The sequence below is a fragment of the Neophocaena asiaeorientalis genome, unplaced genomic scaffold, assembly GCF_003031525.2.
Source record: "Neophocaena asiaeorientalis asiaeorientalis breed wild unplaced genomic scaffold, Neophocaena_asiaeorientalis_V1.1 scaffold737, whole genome shotgun sequence".
In the NCBI taxonomy this organism is placed as follows: Eukaryota; Metazoa; Chordata; class Mammalia; order Artiodactyla; family Phocoenidae; genus Neophocaena; species Neophocaena asiaeorientalis.
The window spans coordinates 788,540-810,546 of record NW_020175012.1 but is presented as its reverse complement, the minus strand read 5'-3'; the positions used below and the strand labels follow the sequence as shown (position 1 = coordinate 810,546).

At 55.0% G+C, this 22,007-nt stretch overlaps 1 protein-coding gene across 1 annotated transcript; it reads left to right on the top strand.

Moving 5' to 3' along the window:
* Nucleotides 1-2: 2 nt before the first annotated feature.
* On the top strand, nt 3-16,186 carry OAF (out at first homolog; the record flags this gene model as incomplete). Its single annotated transcript, XM_024761909.1, has 4 exons — nt 3-224; nt 14,045-14,179; nt 15,036-15,216; nt 15,921-16,186. Coding segments are annotated over 4 exons (804 nt in total), but the record flags the coding sequence as incomplete, so codon positions are not given.
* Between the last annotated feature and the right edge of the window lie 5,821 nt (nt 16,187-22,007).

Below are 22,007 nucleotides of genomic sequence, written 5' to 3'. Positions count from 1 at the left end.
TGCTCCTGCTGCTGCCGGTGCTTATGCAGCTGCTGGGGGCGCCGCGCGGCGAGGGCGCGGGGACCGGGGCTGGCGCGCCGTCTGAGCTGCGGGTCCGCGTGCGGCTGCCCGACGGCCAGGTGACCGAGGAGAGCCTGCAGGCGGACAGCGACGCCGACAGCATCAGCCTGGAGCTGCGCAATCCCGACGGCACCCTCATCTCCTTCACCGCCGACTTCAAGAAGGTGAGGCACCCTCGCTCGCCCCCGGGGGGACCTGCGTGCCTGAGCGCTCCGGGGTCCCAGTCGCACCGAGGCCAGCAGACGCAAGACTGGGCCAGGAGAAGGACGCGACATAGCCAAGGTCACGCCGGGCTCTTATCCACACCTCTTTGCCCTGTTCCCCAGCGCCTAGACCCGGCCCTTCATTCTCCCCCACGAACTGCTCTGCTGCCTTTCCGATTCTCCCCTCCAGACTTTCACTTCTTTCTGGGTGCCCAGGCCACCAGACCAGCTCCCCACTTCGTCTTTCAACTCTCCACTCTCCGAGAGCCCTCTAGGTGCAGACCTTACTTCAAGGGAGTCAATGTTAATAACCCCGTCTCCCTTTTTGGAGTCATTTTCTCAGGCTCTATCAGGGAAAAATCCTGGGCCAGGCATCAGAGGTCCTGGGTTCTCGCTGTGTGACCTAGGGCAAGCTCTTTCCTTCTCCGGGCCTCCTTTCTCACCTCTGTACAGAGCAAGCCGGTGGCGCCAGGCCTCCCAGCCCTGACATCTTGGAGGCTATGTACCACTTCTCCTTGTTTCACTTTCCTGGGCTGGGGGAGGGGGTTCCTGGGAAGAGCTGCTTGTCCCATGTCCCTCCCAAGCCACTTCTCCTCTTTGGTCCAAAAGTCTGGGAAACTTGTAGCGGAAGACCTGGGGAGAGGCCCCAGATGAGGTCCCCAGGCTATGGGAGAGGTGCCACCTCTCACCCTGCTTGGCAGGAGGGCTGGCCAACCCCCAGTTTTGGCCTAGATTGTGGGGAAGTGGGTAGAGACAGCCTCTCCTGAGTGTGTGTGTGTGCGTGTGTGTGTGTGTGTGTGTGTGGTAGAGGGAACCAGTAGGTGGGCCTGGCCCCCCAGGATTGGGGCTGGGGTAGAGAGTGGAGGTGCTGGGCTTATCAGGAAGTGGGCCTGGAAGGGCGGTGAGTGACTAACGGTGACCCAGCAGCAGGAATCCTGGAGGGGAGGAAGGTGGGTGAGGTGTAGGTACACAAAGGGAGTCTCCTGATCACCTAAAGTCCCCTCCCCGAGTCCCTCTCCTGATAAAGAGGCCCTGTGAGGCTCTGTCTCTGGGGGAGTGGAGAGGTGAGGCCCATGGCATAGGCAGCAGCTGGGGAAGCCCAGGGCGGTGGGACTGTTGCTTGAGCCATCTCTCTCTCCTTCCTCTTAGAGACTGGGAGCTGGGGTGGCAGAGAGAGGGTAGAGTTTGGAGTGTCAGCTAGGGACCCAGCAGAATCACCGGAAGATAGTACCAGGTGGGTGGGTGGTGATTCTGTGGACGGTGGAGGTGGGGCTTGACGGCCCGATCTGTCCCTGGACTACTGAGTTTTCACTGACAAGGGATGTAGGGAGACCAGTGGCGGGTGGCAGGTTGTTGGGGGAGGGGCGGTTGAGTGTCACAATGGGGAGGACTTTGCGACCCTCCCTCACTCAGCAGGCCCAAGCTAGGTTCTCAATTCAGGTAGGGGCAGGTGAGTTTGTGTGTGGAGAGAGGGAAGCTGACAGGGCCAGAACACCCCCAGAGTCCCCACTTAAACTCCAGGGGAATTTTGTCAAGTCTCTTCTTTTCCTAGAAAACCCAAATAGTGGCTGGACCCTCCCCAGGAGACAGGGATCTAATCTTCCCTTCTGACCTTCCACTGAAGCCCTTTGTCCTTGTGAGTGAGCCTCAGGCCAGCCTATGAGTCTCCCACCTTCCTGCCCACTGCGCATTGTTCTGTGGCTGTGCTGAAACCCTAGAGAGACTTCCCCGACCCTGGCACCTCTCTGGCAGCCAAGGCTGTGGCTAGGACACCGGTTGAAAGAGTCAAGGGGTAGAGCTCAGCTTTTATAGCCTCTAGCTGCAGCCTGAAAGATTTTATTGCTCTACCCTGAGGGTGAGGGGAGGGGAGAGGCGGGGTGGCAGTGGGGTGAAGGCCTGGGGATTGGGGCTGAGGGTGGAGTAGGGGGCTGACTGCCCAGTTAGAGAATCGATTCAGAGCTGATTGTAAGAGCCTCATTTTTGCTATTTTTTTATTATTTTATTTTATTTTATTTTTTCCTTGTTAGTTATTTTAAATATAGCAGTGTGTACATGTCAATCCCAAACTCCCTAACTATCCCTCCCCCCAAACCTTACCCCCTGGTAACCGTAAGTTCCTTCTCTAAGTCTGTGAGTCTGTTTCTGTTTTCTAAATAAGTTCACTTACAGCATTTTTTTTTTAGATTCCGCATACAAGCATTATTTCTCTTTCTGTGACTTACTTCACTCAGTCTGACAATCTGTAGGTCCATCCATGCTGCAAATGGCATTAAGAGCCACATTTTAATCCCCACAGCGGTCCAAACCACCACCCAGGTTTCCAGAGTGTGCTTTTCAGGTTAGCCTCTGACCCAGAAGCTGGCATTTCACACCCACCCCTGGCATCTCCAGTTTCATCAGCAAGGGAGGGAACTGGGAGTGGAAAGTATGGAAAGGGAACCAGCTTTCCAAGGTCCCCTCTAACTCTGGGTTTCTCAGATGGCCTGGAGCAGGGTGAAGTTGGGGAAGGCTGGGAGTGGGGTTTATCTCCACCCCAGTCCACTGTCTCCATTGGCCAGAGCAGCTTTTATACGGGATCCTTCTGGGGTGGGTCACCTCTCTTGTTGCCCGCCCAGTCCTCAAGATCTCTGGCAGCTTTCCACGAGAAGCTTCTATCTAGAAGTAATGACTTTTCCTGTAGGAAAAAGTCCTGGATGTGGTGTTTCTTTTGTTTCATGTACCAAATCCATTTGGGGTGGTTTGGAAACAGTCCCTAGTCCACTTGGGAATAGTGACGTTGGCCATTTTGCACATTTGGGAGACAGTCCAGACTGAAATGAGACAGATCTGGTTTAACCCTGGGCAAGCTACCTGATCTGTCCAAGCCTTCATTTCTTCATCTGTAAAATGGGGATAATAATGGTACCGATCCCATGGCCATTGTGAGAACTAAACAGGGCAATGCATATGAAATACTCACTGTGTGTCAGCTGCTGTACTCAGTGCTCCAGAAGTAGAAGCCAGTAACTTTCATGATCATGGTTCACATCGCATCTCAACATGGACCTTCCCTGCTAAGCCTGGGTGCAAAGGGGTTGAATGACCGACCCAAAGTCACACGGAAGGTCAGCACTGAGCCTGGAAGAGCCTTAATCCTTCATCATAAGATTCTCTTTGAAGCTCCCTTTATCAGTCAGAGTTCTCCCGAAAAACAGAAATAATAGGGTAGAAATACAGACCTACAGAAAGAGATTTTATTATGAGGGGTTGGCTCATACGGTTATGGAGGCTGAGTCCCGCGGTCTGCTGTCTGTAAGCTGGAGGCCCAAGAAAGCCCATGTAGTCCCAGTCTAAGTCCACAGGCCTGAGAACCAAGTGCATTGATGTCTGAGGGAAGGAGAAGATGGATGTCCAGCTCACACAGAGAGAGCAAATTTGCCCTTCCTCCACCTTTTTTGTTCTATTCACACCCTCAACAGATTGAGTGATGCCCACCCACCCTGGTGAGGGCCACCTTCTACTCAGCCTACTACTTCAAATGCTAATATCTTTCCGAGACAGCCTCACAGACTCACTCAGAAATAATGTTTTGCCACCTATGTGGGCATCTCTTAGCCCAGTGAAGTGGAGACATAAAGTTAACCATCACATTTCAAACTTGCTGGCCAGCCCCCTAGCAGGGAGCAGCCATCCCGGTCCTGTCAGTCTGCTCAGGGCAGCAGCGAGGCCCCTTGTGCTGGATGCAGTGCAGCCCTCTGTCTGGATGATCTCACCACACACCCACACCCACACCCCCCCCACACACACAACCCACCCCCCCTCCCCTTCCACCCTCCCTGTTTGCCTCTGCTGGGATGGGTCTCTAACATGGCCTGGCCCTCCCCACACTGCCGCACTGGACCTAAAGCCAGTAAAGCTGTAACAGTAATCAAGCTGCTCTAGGACACGTATGTAGCCTGGAGCCCGGGCAAGGATGACGAACTCCACAAGCAGCCTGGAGCTACCGAATCACCATCGTGAGTTACTGTAAGCCCTGCCCACAGGCTGCTGCCCGTCAGGCAGGTCAGGCTGCAGCTCTCAGAGAAGTGCCGGAGCTCAGCGACTCCCAGACTTTGCTGCACATCTGAATCGCCTGGGGAGCTTTAGAAAACCCCGAAGCCTAGGCTGCACTCCAGACTGATTAAGTCCGACTGTCTGAGGCTAGGAACCAGGCAGCCAGAATTTTAAAGAGCCCCTGGTGATCCCAATGAGCAGCAAAGTTTGGGAAGCATTGGCATAGCTGCTCCAGGGAAGAAGGGGCTTGCAGGGGGTTTCAGGTTAGACTGTTAAATGAAGGTAGATCCCAAACTCAGTCACTTCGTTGAAACCTGTCATTCTACCCGCAATAGTCCCTAATGTGTTTCAACAGCATATTGGGCTTAATTCTCCGTGCCCTCAGTGCAGGAACTAAAATTCATCACACACTGTCAACAAGCAGTGCTCTTCTTGAGAATCCAGAGCCTACGTATGTTATTATACCCGGATGTACAGACTTACTGGGCATATTAATAGCGGGCATGGCACCATCCCGGCTTTTGGTCTGACAGCCCTGTTGGTCCCCGTCCCCCAGGCTGCTGTGCCCATCCAAGTATCTCTTTCCCCTCTGTCTCCCACTGTGAGTGTCTAAAAGCTGTGGGAGGGGATGAGTCATGCTCAAGCGGTTTGGTGCTGACTGGACGGGGAGGGTGGGGCTGAAAGATAAGACAAAGTCATGAGCAGCTGCGTGGGGGTTGGGGGGGGTCATGGCTGCAACGGGAGGAAGGAGCCACATCCAAGTGTGTAGCGGGAGGGGGTCAAGAGGGGCCTCGGGCTGGCGCCAAGATAAGGGGAGCCATATAACAGGGTGAGTGAGCTTGAGGTCACTCTGAGGGACCCAGAGAGATTGGAAACTTGCGTCCTGCTCTGGGCCCCGATGGTCCAGAGAGCACCAGCGTCCCTGCCCTGGGGCTCCCCGCCTTGGTGGGGGGAGCAGCTTCAGCCTGTGAGAGATAGTCAGCAAAGATGTGGAATGTGCAAATGGCCATGTTGCTGCCTGAGGCTGTTTATTCTAACACGATATCACATCATGGGCTTGTCAGGCAGGACAAGCTTTTAGAGTCCAGTCTCCCCCTACCCTGCCTGTGTTCGGTCCCTGCAGTTTGGTGATTTGTAGTAGGGGTATTTGTTGGAGAGGATGTCTTTTGGGGGAACAGAGGGCAGTAGAGGTGCTTACAGGAGAGGCCCAGAGTTTTTTGGTATCCAGGGTATTTCCCCACCCTGGCAGTTCACGAGAAGTCACCAGAAAGAATGATCCGGCTTGTGTCCATGGAACCCTCCGGTCTAACAGCAGTCCCTCTGCCATGTCTGAGGAATTCCTCCCCGCATCAGGGATCAGCAGCCCTGCCCCGAGGTTCAGCCCAGCTCCTGGAGTCTGGCAAGCATCTCCCACCCGCCGAATGCCTATGTCCAGATGGAGTCCTGGCAAAAGATCCCGGGTCAGGCAGTGAGGACTGCCACCTGGGTCAAGTAAGTGGCCTGTTGGGATGACGGGGAGGCAGAAGTGAGGTTCTTCCTACGAGGCCTCCCAAGGTACGCAGAGGTGGTGATGGTGGAACAACAGAGACCAGCTTTGAGGTAAGAATCACATGTATCTGAGCTGTCAGATCACACACTGAGTTGCTTTCACACACCTGGCCTCATTCGATCCTCACCGCTACATCATGCCGCAGGTATTGCTTCCATTTTGCAGATGTGCAAACAGGCTCAGAGCTATGAAGTGACTTGGACGAGATCAATAGCTAATGATCCAAGATTGGGACCCGGGGGGCCTTCCACTATATTCTGACTGCCTGTGCTACTATGGCATATAAGTGGGCTCCTTCTAGAAGGCTGAAGAAACCTGAATAGGGGAGGGGAGAGGGAAGGAGGAGACTGAAAAAAGCCTTGGTGCAGAGGAACAAATCTACAGAGAAAACCTCCTCTGTACAGATTTGGGCTGCGCCCCTCCCCCAGGCTCATCACAATTCCCCCACCCCACCCCTCCCACGGATTTTAAGTTTTGAGCCCTTCACTGCGCCTGAGACACTCCCCGTTCCCCTCCCGCCATGGCCTCTGGAGAGATGGGGGGTGGGGGTGAGGGGACCATTTTTAAAACATCTCACAGATACTACTGAGCACTCACTATACATTTTTCTGCCCTTTCCCAGCTGTGTGACTTGACAAATCACTTAACCTCTCTGAGCCCCAGGTTCAGACATGACACAAACACAGTGTGATGCTTGCAGGCGTGTTGTGAGAAGTGAGTAAGAGGCCTCAGCGAAGCAGAGGCCAGCGAGGGCACGTGAGAAGAGAAATAGCAGTTCTAGCCGGGGCCCCAGCCCTGCTTCCTCAGGCCGTTAAGCAGATGGTTCCTGATCTGGGGACCAAAGCATTATTAGGATTCCCGTCCTTTCAGCTGGCAAGCGTTGAAGTGGCTGCCCCCGAGGTTCCCACGAAGGGCTGGGGGCGGGGCTGGGGCTGGGAATGCAGGTGAGAGGGAAGCGTGGCGCCCCACCTCGGGAGCCCTGAGTCAGCAGGACATTGGGGCGCAGTTGATCCACATACAGCCACACATTGTTCCAGGGGCAGTCGGGACACTGGCAACCTCTGGGATTTGGCTGACAGAGCACTGGGAGGGGGCAGGCGGCACTGCCCCCAGCTGGTGGTGGCACTGATGTCCCGTAACAAGAAGCCTCTGTCCGGGCCTAGCCCTGAGGGTCTGCAGGCATCTCGTAATGGGGGCGGCCTATGTCCTGGGCACCGGCCAGGGAATGTGCTTGGCCTGGCTTTGGGTTGAGTCCATTCGCCTCTGTACCTGCTTGGAGAGACAGGGCAGAGGGGCCAAGGTGCCCCTGAGTGTGCCCCGGGGCAGCCAGCATGGGGAGAAGAGGGCGTTGGTTCCTGGCTGCCCCTCCAGGGCGACCCCTCACCTCCCCAGTGCAGTGAAGTTCGCTCCTCTCTAGCCATAAAGCAGCCCCAGTGCCATAAATACTTGGGTTGGCTCAGCCCGGGCCTCAGAATCACACAGTCCGGTGTGACGACGGGAAGGAGACCAAGATGGTAGAGGAAACTCCCAGGAGACAGCATCAGCCGTCCAAGGGCAAAGAGGAGAGGGGAGTTGGTGCTTTGTGGAGACCCTGGAGAGGTGGCCTTCAGCCTGGACTGTGCAGCCACCGTGGCACAGAGGTGGGCTGGGAGAGGGGCTTTGAGGGAAGGGCAGCTCCGCCACCAGGCCCTCTTAGTTTTCAGGTCCCCTGTGGTGCAAGGCTGGGCTGACAGCAAGGTCTGAGACAGGACAGCCCCCGCCACCGCTCCCCACTGGGGTCTGAGGAAGGCCCCTGGGAGGGTGACGGGAAGGCAGAGGAGGAGGGGAGGTCGGCCAGGCTGAGACTGGGGCAGCGAACGAACGTAGGAGAGGATGCCCACGAGGGGGTGTGCAAGGCAGGGGAGTGTAACAGCATGTGTGCAGAGGCTTGTGTGTGAGATGGGGTGTGAGACATGGCGTGTGAGACTTTGGGGGAATTCAAGGAGGGAGGGAGGGTGTGGGAGAGACTGTCGGAAGGAGGTGGGCCTGTGAGACAATCTGTGAGGGCTGCCACGTGTGACTGAGAGAAAGGGGGAGGTGGGGAGGCCCCCGGGAGAGGCTGTGAGGGAGGAAACGTGCTCATAGGAGCAACGGTGTGAGGGAGAAGGGACCGTACAGCCGAGCCACAGCGTGGGCCCTGGCGGGAGGGGCCTGGGGGGCCTGGGTGCCACTGGGTGAGGGGTAGGAGATGGTGGGAGAATCAGCACATCTGGGTGAAAGATTATGGCCATGGGACCCATGAATGGGGGAAAGCAAGTGTCTGTCTGTGCATCCAGTTACGATTCGACTCGGCTGCGAGTAACATAAAACCCCACAGCAGCTGAAGCAAGAGAGAAGTTCGTTTCCCCCTTTCAGTCTTATCTAAGGCTGGAAGCCGGCAGTTGGGCTGATATGACCGCATCACAGTCGTCAGCGCTCCGGTGGGCTCCGTCTGTGGGGTTGCCGCCCGTCCCCAACACTGAGGTTTCCCTGGAGCTTCTCCCTAGGAAGGCAGCAGCAGAGGCCTGGCACGGACTGTCTGCTCTTGGAAGTGCAGAGAGCTGCCCCCTGCTTTTCCCAGAACAGCCTTCTCTCTGTGAGATACAGTGGATCTCTGGCAGCGTGGCAGGGAGTGGATGCAAAGAAGAATAGAATATTTAGGAAGGGGCTCGGGGCAGGGGGAGCTCGGAAGAGCAGAAGGATCACTGGATTGAGTCAGGAGATCTGGGCTCCTGGGCCTGGCTCTGCAGCTGTGTGACCTTGAAGGTCACGTCCCCTGCTGGAACCTCACTGGAGCATGAACTAAATGATCCCCTAAATCTTCTAGAAGCCCAAATTACAGCTGTAGGACGACCAGCCTGCAGAAGCCCAGTTACAAGGAAGCCCAAGAAGAAAGAGCCGTCTTCTTTTTGGAGGCGAGGGGGTTGATGGAGGCCCCAGAGCACTGGTCCATTCTCTCAGCTCTGGGCCAGACTCTGAGGATACTGCATAAATAAGTGGAGCCCTGTCTGGGGCTGGGGCACCTGTTGCCCAGGCAGAAGACGCCGCATGAGGACGGGGCCTCTGCCGAGGCGTTTAGGTCAGATGCGCGCTGGCCCAGCACAGCTCAAGTTTCTGATTCAGCTCTAAGCCAGAGATCCATTCATGTCCTACCCTGGCTCAAAACCCAGCCATGACGCCCAGTGATCTGCTAGATGAAGCTCAGACTTCTTTGGCTGGGCTCTCGGACACTGTGCCCTGCCCTCCTGCCGGCCAGCCTCCTCCTTCCACACTCAGCCCTCCCCTCCCCGGTACCCCCCTCACTTTCCTCAGCACCCTGGCCTGCTCTTGTTTGCCCACTCAGTGCTTCATTTATTCATTTCCAGATAGGTACTGAGCGCCTGCTGTATTCAGGGGGCGGGGATACACTGCAAATAAGATACTCTCCCAGCCTCAAGGGGTTGAGTCTGGAAGGAAAGAGATCATTGCGGACACAGTGGGATTCGTGCTCTGGAGGCTAGGGGTTGGGCCTGGCCAACTCTGCTGGAGGGTTGGTGAGGGCAGGGGTGATGGATGCATTTGAACTGAGTCCTGAAGGATGATGGGCAGAAGGGGACAGCTCATCCCTGGCAGAGGCATCAGCTCACGGCCTCGCTCATTCTGGGAACCGCCACCTCTTTGGTTCAATGCTCAGAGCTGTCAGCAAAGATCTGGATGCCAGCCTCTGTGGGGTACACTTTATGGTGAGGACAAAAGGAGCCTTGGAAGGGCACTGGGCCAGATCGTGTGACAGTAGCATGGAGGGAGGGATGGGGTGGGGGCATTAAGAGGCCTTGGTACCTTCCCACCTTCCCATCTTCTGTACATGCCTCTCTCTTTGCTAGAAAGCCCCCCATCCTTTGTCCAGAACCACTGAAATGTCCTTCGCTCTAGGAAGCCTTCCCTCCCTCCACCCCTCCCAGGCGCATCCCTAAGGGGACAAAAACGCTCCCTCCTCCATCCTTTGCCCTATAGCATTTTGCATAAACCTCACCCTAGGCCTTATCATAGTGCGCAGACGTCAGTTGTAGGTCAGCCTCTCCTATGAGCCCCTTAAAGACAGGAGCCTTGGCCTTGGTCATGCCCACTCCCCTGCCCCGCCCTGGCGCCTGTGAAGGCTCTGCCCTATGTAATCAGTGCTCTCCCACAGATTTGCCGATTACCTGCAAGCTCCAGCAGCCACCTGACTTCTCTGGGCCTCAGGTACATCTCTGGGAGAAAAATTTTTTGTCCTGCCTCTGCAGGTCTGGAGTAGATCACAGCTGGAGCAAGGCCAGGGATTGCAGCAATAGTAGAGAAACTTAAGGAATCCCGCCCACTCTGTTCTGAGACCTTTCACTCATTTTTCCTCACAGTAATCCCTTGAGGTGTAGGTATTGTTAGTTGTACTCATTTTACACATGTGGAAACTACGATACAAAGAGGTTAAGTAAATCCCTCAGGGTTACAGGGCTCATATCAGCAAAGCCAGGATTTGGACGCGGCCAGCACTGGCTCCAGAGCCTTTGCTCTTAACTACCGTGCTCTTTGGGAACCTTAAAACCACCCCCAAAGGACTTCAGCAAATGCTCTCTCTGTGGCCATACGCTCTGTGTGGCCCAGTTTCAGCCCTAGTACTGGCCACTCCACTTCTTCCTGGTGGCCTGGCTCCTGGTGGACTGGAGTTTCCTGGGAGCTCGTGGGAGAAGAAGCCTTATAGAAACTGCCCATCTTGGGAACCCTAGCCTGAGTCCTGGGCCTGGGGAGCCTGCCATGGGCTCTTCCCCAGCTGTGTGGTCTTGCCTTGGGGGTAGGGCACCTCTGGGTGGACCATCCCAGGGGGCTCTCGGGCGAGCAGGGAACCTGGGAGCCAGGCATCCATCTGGCCTGGGCTTAGCGTTTGGCCAGATGTTCCTTGGAGCAGGGAGACCTCTCCCCCTGCCCTGCCCTCTGTGCTGGAGGGAAAGGGGGCCCTGGAACCTTAATAGTGAGTCTGATGTGTGGGGAGTAGAAGGTAGGAGGGACACCGGTCATGATGATGGAGCCAGAGATCCAGATGCTTGGGCTGCTTGTCTCCCTCCCGGGGCTCAGCACATGGAGTATGGTTTCCCGGAGACATAGGATTAAGAAGGCTGGAGAATTCAGGGTTTAAAGAGGCTCTGGGCAGGGCAGGCAGAGGGCTTAGGAGGGTGATCCTGCCTCATCTGACCCTGATGTTTACGTCAGATGCTGTTGTCTGTTAGTCACGCAGGGCCTTGAATAGGAGCCTCCACGTTCCCAGGGCAGGTCTGCAGAGGACATACAGACCACCGCCGACGGGCACAGCTAGAAGAGGGCGCTGCCTTCTCGTCCTGGCTCTGCCACTCGCCAGCTCTGTGGCCTAGGGCAGACCACACTTTCTCTCTGGGCCTGAGCTTTAGTTTCTTTAACTGGGCATCAAAGAAATTGAACTTGTTGATCTAGGACGCAGCTGTGCATTGTGGTGGTGAGAGCTTGGGTTTTGGAGTCAGACTGCCTGGGTTAAAATTCTGACTACATTTCCTCTTGGTCCCATGACCTTGAGCAAGTTATCCTTTCCAAACTCGGTAATAATCATAGTTCCTATCTCCTCTTGTTATAAAGATTTTAAACCGGACGATACATCCTTTTTGACTCATGGTAACAATGACTTGTCCCTTCCAGTTATAAACTTCAATAAAGCTTTGTCCTACACAAATAAATAGGAGATATAGAGGAAATCTATCTCAACAAAAAGATTCTCATCCCCTCGCTTCACACCCAGTCAAGTTCCCATTTTGGTAGCGTTTTGTCGTTGTTGTTGACGTTGTTTAATACGGAAGCAGGGAAAATACTCTAACAGATTTTGTTCGCCCCCTGGTCTGGTCTGAAAGTTCAAATTCTTTCTCCTGCTAATGGTAGACGGGTGATATCCAAGCAATGAGGCCACTTGGGGCATCCCTCAGACCACAGGCGGTGACACGTGCCTGTGGTATTGGAGAAGATGCTGTGAGTATACCAGATGGGTTCTTTTAAAGGGTCATTGCTGAAATTACCCCGGAGGTGGAACTTGGATCCTGCCTGGGGGTCCTGCCAGGGACATCCGCCTGACTCAGCCCCGGGAGGGAAAGTCTAGTATCAAGTCTCACCTGGCAGGAACTGAGCCCAGAACAGAAAATACACAAGTGTACCAGCCTCCAGTCTCTCCTCAAACGACCTGAGGGGGTGGAAGATTGGACGGCCCAGGCTGGCGGGACAAGCAGATCCCAGCCTCGTGGCCCGAGAGTGGATTTCCTGTGGAGAGGAAGCTGAGGTTATTCGAGCTCTGATTCACCTTGCCCTTAAGTCTGGGACCATGAGGAACCTTATGGAACCTTTCTCACCAGCTGGGTCTCAGTTCCCCTTGCTGCAATCTTGGCGGAAAATCTCCCTGGACACTCCCACCCCTCAATGTTCCAGAGATCATTTACAGTGAAAGGAAGTAGGGAAATGTCCTTGTAGAGTCAGAGGACTTCCAAAGGGCATGGGGGTTTGTGTGAGGACAGCACTGACTAGTTTCAGATCACCTGGGACACTTGCTGGTCACCTGCAGTGATGACAGTGGCCCCGGTTAGCACCGCTGAGCACGTACTCCGGGCGGACATTCTGCTGTGCTTTCCCTCCACACTAACTCATTTAGTCGTCACCATAAGCCTCCAGGTAAAAGTGGCATCATCCCCTTGGGCTTCCCTGGTGGCGCAGTGGTTGAGAGTCCGCCTGCCAATGCAGGGGACACGGGTTCGTGCCCCGGTCCGGGAAGATCCTACATGCCGCGGAGCGGCTAGGCCCGTGAGCCATAGCCACTGAGCCTGCGCGTCCGGAGCCTGTGCTCTGCAACGGGAGAGGCCACAACAGTGAGAGGCCCACGTACCAGAAAAAAAAAAAAGTGGCATCATCCCCATTTCACAAATGAGGCTTAGATGGGAGATAGACCTGTATGCCGGCTAATATAGTGTAGACTTGGAGTGGAACCCTGGGCTCCTCACTGCCTCTACTGGAATCCAAGGGGGACCCTCAGACCCTGTTCTCAGAGCATTTCACTCTGGCACATGGACAGTAAGTGCTCAGTGAATGGGGGCTCTCAGTGGGCGAGGCCAGGGCACGGACACTGAAGGATGCATAGCTACACAGGGCTATATACCCTCCGTGCTGGTGCAGGGCTATTGGGGTTCCTGGAGGAGAACCATCGTTGTGGCTTGGGTCCCTCCCAGGCAGGGGGGCTCTTGACATATTCAGACCACTTCTGACTGGGACCTGCTGACTTCTCACCGCGAGCTGTTAGCCAAGGCACAGAGATGGGTGAGAGCAAGGGACACCTCAGGTGCCCAGGGTTCCAGCAGCCAGACTGGGAAGGGGACCCGATCCCACCGCCCTTCTCCCTTCTCCTTCTGCCCTCCCCCTTCCCCCAGCCTCTCTGATTCATGCAGTGAATCAGTGACAGGAAAGAGCCCTTGGCCTGCTGGTAATGCCATTAGTAACCCCCTAGGGGAAAGGGGAAGTGGAGAGGGAAGGGGAAAGGTGAGCCAGCCCAGCTCCCTCAGGCCAGAAGGCCGCAACAGCTGCTGCTGTGTCTTGCCCTTAACCCCACCCTGACCCCACTACCTCCATCTGAGATGCAGGTGTCTAGGAGCCTGGCTGACCAGAAGCACCGGGGGCATTCTCCCCAAACCTACTGAATGGGAAAGTCAGCGAGAGAAACTCTAGAATCTGTACTTGTAAAAATGCAGCCCTCCCCCATGATGCCGTAGTCGGGTGGTTGAAGGGGCCCTGACTCACCCTGATCAGGGTGATATGGGAGTATCACCAAGGGGAAGCATCAGCTATGAATGAACCAGGAGCCGAAAGGGGTGCTGTTTCCTTTAAGGTGACGTTCTGTACTTGTAAACAATTTTGTTTTGGAAAGCTTTCCAGCAGTTCCCTGTGTGAATTTTCCAGGAGGCTTTGGAACATCTGGGGTATGTTCTTTCTTTTAAGTCACAGGTTTAAACGGGAAAGAGAAAATTTTCCATGCCGGCAAGAGGGAGGCATCTATTGCAGGGCAACGTCCAGGCCTGTGTCCTCTGCAGGGTCTGAGCTGAGCACTGGGTGGGCTGGTGAGGAGGCCCCGCCCCCTCTGGCCGGTTCCCATTCTTCTGCTCTTCTCCATCAGGATGTGAAGATCTTCCGGGCCCTGATCCTAGGGGAGCTGGAGAAGGGGCAGAGCCAGTTCCAGGCCCTCTGCTTCGCCACCCGGCTGCACCACAATGAGATCATTCCCAGCGAGGCCATGGCCAAGCTCCGACAGGTGAGTGCCCACCCCGGACCTGCCCCAGAGCCCTCACCCCTGCAGCTGACCCTGGCCTGGACCCTACCCCAGCCTCAGTCTCCCACCTGATCGCTGGCACCCCACTCTTACCCTGTAGTCCTGAACCCCTTAAATATGCCAAACCTGACCCCATAACCCCTGATCCCTAATCTGCCCTGAACTCCCATCTCCCAGCTTCTGCCAGTCCCCTAATCTCAGCTCCTCCCCGTTTATGATGGAGGCAGGTCGGATCTGCCGCCAGGCCGAGGGCCACCGCCTCGCCTTCAAAACCCCTGTTTTCTTACTGAGAGATGGGTTATGGTGAGAATTAAGTGGGAGAGTGCATGTTAAGTGTTCAGTGCGGCCTTTGAAACCCTCAGCCTGTTGCCCTTCTCCCGGTCCCTTCCTGGACCCCAGGCTTCTCCCCGGCCTCATTTAGGTTCCCTGAACTACCCAGCAGGAGCTGTCCGAGGCCCCTCCCTTTTACCTGCTTTTCCCGGAGTGACTCAGTTGCCTGGATGTTGGAGAATACAGGGCCCCAGAGGTCACTGACCCTGGGACAGTTCGCTTCGCCTGCCCACCTCCAACGCCACCCAACAGCAACGGGTCAGAATTCTCCCTCAGGCCCCAGAGGTCAGCCCGGGAGGCCGCTGGCTGAAAAGGCTCGACTGCGCCCTGGGTATCAGTTTCTCCGCTAGTTGGAGGGGGGCTGGGTGCCCCTTGACTGCCACCCTGCCAGTGGCCCCAAGGATCCGAAGACAGCCGGCGTGGGCTTGTCTGACTCTCAGGGACCAGGGAAAGGGTGGGCAGGGGGCCTTCTGAGGCCGGGTGGGAATGGCTCTTCTCCTCCACGCAGAAAAATCCACGGGCAGTGCGGCAGGCTGAGGAGGTGCGGGGCCTGGAGCAGATGCACATGGACGTCACCGTGAACTTCAGCCAGGGGGGCCTGCTGAGCCCCCATCTCCGCAACGTGTGTGCCGAGGCCGCGGATGCCATCTACACCCGCCAGGAGGACGTCCGGTTCTGGCTGGAGCAAGGTCAGCTGGGTGCTGCCCGCTGCCGTATCGTCTCAGATATGATGGGAAGCAATGACAAGATATGGGAGGTCTAAACCCAGCTGGGACTGGTCAGGGAAGGCGTCCTGGAGGAAGTGATGCCTGTGTGGCTCTTTACTGAGAGGAGTCAGCAGATGAAAGGAACCAATTCCAGGTAGGGACGTGGAGAACTGTGACTCTGCTAGGCCCCGGGGAGGGAATGCCCAGGCACAGCCCCCCTCAGCCCTGCCCTTAGTGAAAACACAGATGGAACCTTTTGTCGGACATGGGCACAGGACCCAGGGTCTGGATGGGGCCCAAAGATGCCCATTCCCAGCTGCCACCTCTTCTGCCACCTCTCAGAAATCAGCTCCTCTCTTTCCCTTCACACCTTCCCAGGATCCTTGAGAACGCTTCCCATCTTTGCATGGTCCCTGCCTTCCCAGCCTATGGGACCTCACTGCTGGCCCATCTCTGGGTCACCTTTCCCAGGACTGTCCTGAAGTCAGACAGACCTGGGATTCAGTCCTGACTCCCCTACCTACTGTGTGACCTCAGCCAGATAGTTAAACCTCTCTGGGCCGGTTTTCCCACCTGTAAAACAGGGATGATAACACTTAGCCCATAGGAGTGCCGGGATGCCTGAAGGGGCCATGCCAGGGGGCCCCCTCCCCTCCCCCATCCCTGACCTCCGCCTTCTCCCCCAGGTGTGGACAGCTTCGTGTTCAAGGCCCTGCCCAAGGCCTCAGAGCAGATGTTGCTGCCTCGCTGTGGGCAGGTGGGGGACCGCGGGAAGCCCTGCGTCTGCCGCTACGGCCTGAGCCTGGCCTGGTACCCCTGCATGCTCAAGTATTGCCATGGCCGTGACCGCCCGACGCCCTACAAGTGTGGCATCCGCAGCTGCCAGAAGAGCTACAGCTTCAACTTCTACGTGCCTCAGAGGCAGCTGTGCCTCTGGGATGAGGACCCCTAGCCGGCTCAGGATGAGGGCTGGTCCCGGAGGCAGCTGCTGGGGGCCCACTGCTGCTCCCCCAGCCGCCAGAGGGCGTGGCCACCCCCAACCAAGGCCTTATTGCTGTTCCTTTCCTCCTAATCCCGGAGCCTCTGGCCCCCGACTTGTCACTGTGAAAAGGGGTGTGGCACGGCAGGGGTTAACTCGTGAAGGCAGCCTCCCAATCCCATGGGGACGGAGGGAGAAGGGGGTTCTCCAAGCTTGACCCCCGCATCTCCCCTGAAATGTTCGCTTTCAAGCAACCAAAATAGGACAGCGTGACTCTATTTAACTCTTTGCAGGTTTAGACCCTGGAAGGTGTCGATGCCTGTGACACCCACCTCCCCACGCCCAGCCCCCTGCCCCACCCTCCAGAAGGAGCTGGCCCCTGTGCACCTTCCCACTGCCCAACAGCAGGGGGGATCCTTGCGCCAGAGAGGGGGCAGCGCCGACAGCGGATCTCAACATGTTCTTCTCACTACTGGCCTCTGAGGCTGCCCGGGGGCCAGCTGGGGGCCCCCCCACCCTGAGACAGACCACAGGTGCCTTTCCGCAGACCTGGACTTTGCCGAGGGAGCTGGAGTCGGTTTGCACCCTCGAAGCAGAAATATTTTTGTAAGGTTTTGGGGCAGGGAGGGAGCATGAAGTATGAGGAAAACTTGAATCCCAGATTTTTAATGCAAAGTATTTATCGTTTGTACCAGAAATAAAAGTTTAAATTTTTACTTGGCTGATAGCTCTAGACTCGGAGTTCTGAGAGAACTTTTGGCCAATGCTGCCACCCGGCGTCAGGAGAAGTGTCCCTGTGCTCTTGGTGACCCATCTTGGGACAACAACTCCTAAAGCACCTACTGTGTGCTCAGCCTTGTGTTGGGGGGAGAGGATGTAGATGGGGGTGGGTATTATTAGGAAAAGATATGACAAAATTTCTGCGCTTAAGAAGATGAGACATACATAGATGGGCAAGCCAGGCAGTAAAAGACCCCGTGACATAGACTGAGACGTGAGATACGGTGAAAACTCTGGAACCAGACTTCCAGGGGTCAAATCCTGGGCATGATTTTTTTTTTAATTTATTTTATTGAAGTATAGTTGATTTACAATGTTGTGTTAGTTTCTGATGTATAGCAAAGTGATTCAGTTATACATATATATAATAGTTTGCATTTGTTAGTCCCAAACTCCCAGTCCATCCTTCCCCCACCCCCTTCCTCCCCTCCCCCTTGGCAACCACAAGTCTGTTCTCTATGTGAGGCTGTTTCTGTTTTGTAGGTAAGTTCATTTGTGTCATATTTTAGATTCCACATGTAAGTGATATCATATGGTATTTGTCTTTCTCTTTCTGACTTACTTCACTTACTATGATAATCTCTAGGTCCGTCCATGTTGCTGCAAATGGCATTGTTTCATTCGTTTTTACGGCTGAGTAATATTCCACTGTGTATATGTCCCACATCTTCTTTATCATTCCTCTGTCGATGGACATTTAGGTTGTTTCCATGCCTTGGCTATTGTAAATAGTGCTGCTATGAGCATAAGGGTGCATGTAAATATCTTTTTGAATTGGAGTTTTGTCCAGATATATGCCCAGGAGTGGGGTTGCTGGATCATATGGCAACTCTAGTTTTTGGAGGAACCTCCATACTGTTCTCCATAGTGGCTGCACCAATTTACATTCCCACCAACAGTGCAAGAGGGTTCCCTTTTCTCCACACCCTCTCCTGCATTTGTTATCTGTAGACTTTTTAATGATGGCCATTCTGACCAGAGCAAGGTGATACCTCATTGTAGTTTTGATCTGCATTTCTCTGTTAGCGAGGTTGAGCATCTTTTCATGGCCCTGTTGCTGGCCATGATTCTTATTTGCTGTGCAATCTTGAGTTACTTTACCTCTCTGTGCCTCAGCTCTCTCAGCTATAAAATGGGCTTAATTGTGAGACTGAAGTGAATTTATACGTGTCAAGTGCCCAGCACATAGTCAGTGCTCACTGTGTTAGGTGCTATTAATATTGTTACCGTTAGTGAAAAGAGCAGACGTTTCCTCATTTATAAACCCGACACAATGGAGCCAGACATCCTGAAGGCCTCTTCACTTCAAGAGTATCTTCTAGTATAAAGAGGCTGTAATATGAAGTGCCGGGCTGGGCACTGAGGACTTCCAAGGAGGAGGGATGTGCAGGCTGAGTTGATTGGGGAAGGTTTCCTGGACGAGATGGGACGTGGGTTGAGGCTGCAGGCTGGTCGGGATTTGGCAAGGTGGAGGAGACTGTGTGAGCACAGGGCAGAGACTGGAGTCTTTCAGGTGTTGGGCAAGTCCCAGGGGTCCCAACTCCTTAGGAGGGAGGAGGCTGGGAATCAGAGCCTTCCTCACAGGCCTTGGAGAAGAAAAGGGGCTGGCAGGGCTGTCCCCCTTACTCTGCTCCCCAGCACCCCCAGAACAGGCTGCTGTTGCCCATTGAACTGTGCTGGCCAGAGGGGTGTGTTGGGAGCTGGGCTTGCTTGATGGTCAAGTTAATGGTAGGGGAGTGGGGAGACATCCTTTTCAAGTGGGCGTGCCTCTCTCTGAACCTGTTTTCAAGAACCAGCTTCAGCCGTGCTGGGGGGCAATTTGGGGAGGCCTTCCTCCCCAAGCGTTTTTCTCCTTCACCTCCTGCCCAGCCCCTGCTCCGGGTGAGGGAGGGGATTACTTGGAGAAGGCATCTCCCACCCCTCTTAACTCTGTGGGTGTGTCTTCATTGCTGGGGGTGGTGGTCCCCAAACCATATGCCTTCCCTACTCACTTCCAAATAGCCAAGAATAATACTTTTTAAAAAAGTAATGTTTTCAAGACTTGGAGTGTTTTTCTGATCTTCCTTGGGGAGGGGGTGATGAGCACCTCCAAGCCTGCCTGTGTCCTGCAGGGAGGGGCCTGCTGGACACTGTCATTACAGACTACCCTGCCTGGGGCCCCTTCTCTGTCTCAGGGCATGGAGATGAGAATTAAGATTCCCTGTGGCTTTGGCCTGACCCTATGCTCAGACGAAGTCCACGCCTCCCATCGTTCCAAGGAACCCTCCCAACCTCCCCAGCCAAGCTCTGGCTCTGCCACGGTGCCTCCAGTCGGAAGTGTCGTATTTGTGTGCGTCAGACTCAGAGCTTGTTACCTAGATGTAGATGGTCAGCTATTCGAGAGAGAAGGCTTTACTTTCCTCAGAAGTCCTTTGTGGATGTGAGAAAACACCTGCGAGAAGTCATATACCTACAATAGTTCTCATTTCTTCAGGGTTGACAAAGTGCCTTCATATAAATGAGCTCGCTTGGCTTCTTTCAGCGATTCTGTGACATTTTATGAATGCAGCTCACCTGTGAAACGATGTGACTTGCCCAAGGTCAGAGAGTAGTGAGGAATCCAAACCCAGCCTTCTTATGCCACGCACGCTTACAACCCAAATGGGTTTATCGGATGGGCCCACCGGAACCTCAGCACGGCGCACTGGGGGAGGGTGAGCAGGGCCAGCCCTGCAGTAGCCATCACCGAGGATCTGATGTTGGCAGGAACAGGCTTCTGATTGGTTCCCTTGGCCAAGGTAAGCAAGGCCCTCGGGTGGGAGCCCAGGAGACCAGATCTCAGCAGAGCCTCTTCAAGCCAGAGGAGCTAAAGGTGGTAGCAGGCCTCCCCGGCAGGATCGCCCGAGCACGGCCGGGCCTGTACTTTCTGTGGGTTTTCTTCAGGCTCCTCTCCCTGCGGTCTTGTTAACCACCGGATGTCTTAGGTGGGGAAACTGTGGAGCCCTACAGTTGGAGCATCTCTGCCCAGGGCCTTCGCGGGACCTGGATAGGGTGCGTGGAGCTGTCAAGGAATCTGGCAAAAAGTGGGGCAGGGGCCGCTCCCCAGGAGCAAAACTTGAGGCTAAAAATTCACGTGAGGAATGTGGGTACCGGCCTAGTCCCACCTCTGGGTGACCTTGGGTGGGTTACCTCCCCTTCCAAGCCCCCAATTCCATCATCCCCTAAGAGAGAGGGCTTGTCTAGACTGTCTTCCCCGACACTGGCATTCACCGTGTAACTGCTCCCTGGTATCCTACTGCAGGTTTTTAGCCATTTGGCTACTGATGGGCAATGGACTGGCTCCTGTGGCCGGTATTTGGTTGATACTGTCGAATCACCTCCAAATGGTGCTCACTAGCAGTGTGTGAGAGGCTCTGTCTCCCCACATTCCTGCTTGTGTATTGGTCAGGGTTCTCCAGAGAAACAGAACAGAAACACACACACACACACACACACACACACACACACACACACACACACTGATTGATTTTAGCTCACGTGACTGGGGATCTGGGCAGCTAAGGGCTGGCGGCTGGCAGGTTAGGCAGAAGTTGATGTGGCAGCCTTAAGTCTGAAATCTGTAGCGCAGGTCAGCAGCTGGGAACTCAGATTCAATTTCTATGTGAAGTCTTGAGGCAGAATTCCTTCTCCAGGAAAGCTGTTTTTGCTCTTAAGGCCTTCAACTGATTGGATGAGCCCCACTCACATTGGCAAGAGTCGTCTCCTTTACTTAAAGGCAACTGACTGTAGATGTTAATCATTTCTACAAAATACCTTCACAGCAACACCTAGTCTAGTGTTAGACCAAAACCTAGCATCATAGCCTCGCCAAGCTGACAGAGAAAATTAACTACCACACCTGCCATCACTTTATATTATCACCAAGCGTTGGTCATTTTGACGGTGGGAAGCATCAACGCGTTCTAGGGTTTATCCTCCGATATGAACAAGTGACCATAGAGAGGCGACTGGCCGTGCTGTTTCCCCGTTTGCCCCTCGCCCCCTGCGTTCTCCACCTCCCTCTGCCCTACTCTGTGCCCCAGGACTCCAACCTCTGGATTGGTCTCCCCTGGGCTCTCTCACCTCTGGCTCAGCCAGGAGAAGCACCAGACGTCAGAGGGCAGGATGAGAGGGACTCTGGGGCTTGGATTCCCCGCCCCTTACTTCCTCAGCACCACGGGTCTGGCCCTGGCTTCCTTCCTCCAAGGCTCCAGACCTCCTTGCACTCCTGGACAACTACTCATTCCTCTTCAGCCCTAGCTTCTCAGTGTCCCGTAACCCTGCCGGCACCTCTGTAAATAAGCAATACTTCATTAAAGGCCCTCTGAGTTCAGCTGATTGTTTTCCTGTAGAGATCCTGATGATGACGGCCATCCCAGATGGGGACCCAGAAGGATGGACGGTGGATGGGAAGAGGGCCAAAGTGAGGTGGATGGAGGCCCACATGCTTCTCCCTGGGAGAAGGTTCAGACCTCAGGGGGCTTCCGGTCAAACAAGGGAGAGAGAAGGCGGGTCACAAGCTACCTCAGGACCCAGGCCTGCAGAGCCTTTCAGGGGTGGCAAATTAGTGGTCCTGGCTCCCGCTGTGGGTCTCCCGCTGGGAGAATGTCCTGACTCCTAGGGGAGCGGGGGGCGGGATGAAGGGACACTGTACCCTCAGTGCCCTCCTTTCCTGCATCCCAGGAGCAGAAACCTCTCTACCCCCTGCATCTATACCTGCCTTTCAGGATTCCCACCCATCCTGATGGTGGGGAAGTGTCCCTTCTCCCCGACTCCAGGGCTTTGAATTCCAGCCCTTCCCCTTCCTCTCTGGAGAAGTGTTCTCCGCTCTTACCCCGGGATCTCGCTCTTTCCTGCCTCCTGCCCATCTGTGCTGAGAGTGTTTAAATCTTTCCCATTTAAAAAGTGCAATCAAAAGCACCTCAAACCCAAGTCCCACTCCACCTCTGCCCTATTTCTCCTTGTGTCCTCACAGTCAAACTTCTTGAAAGACCCC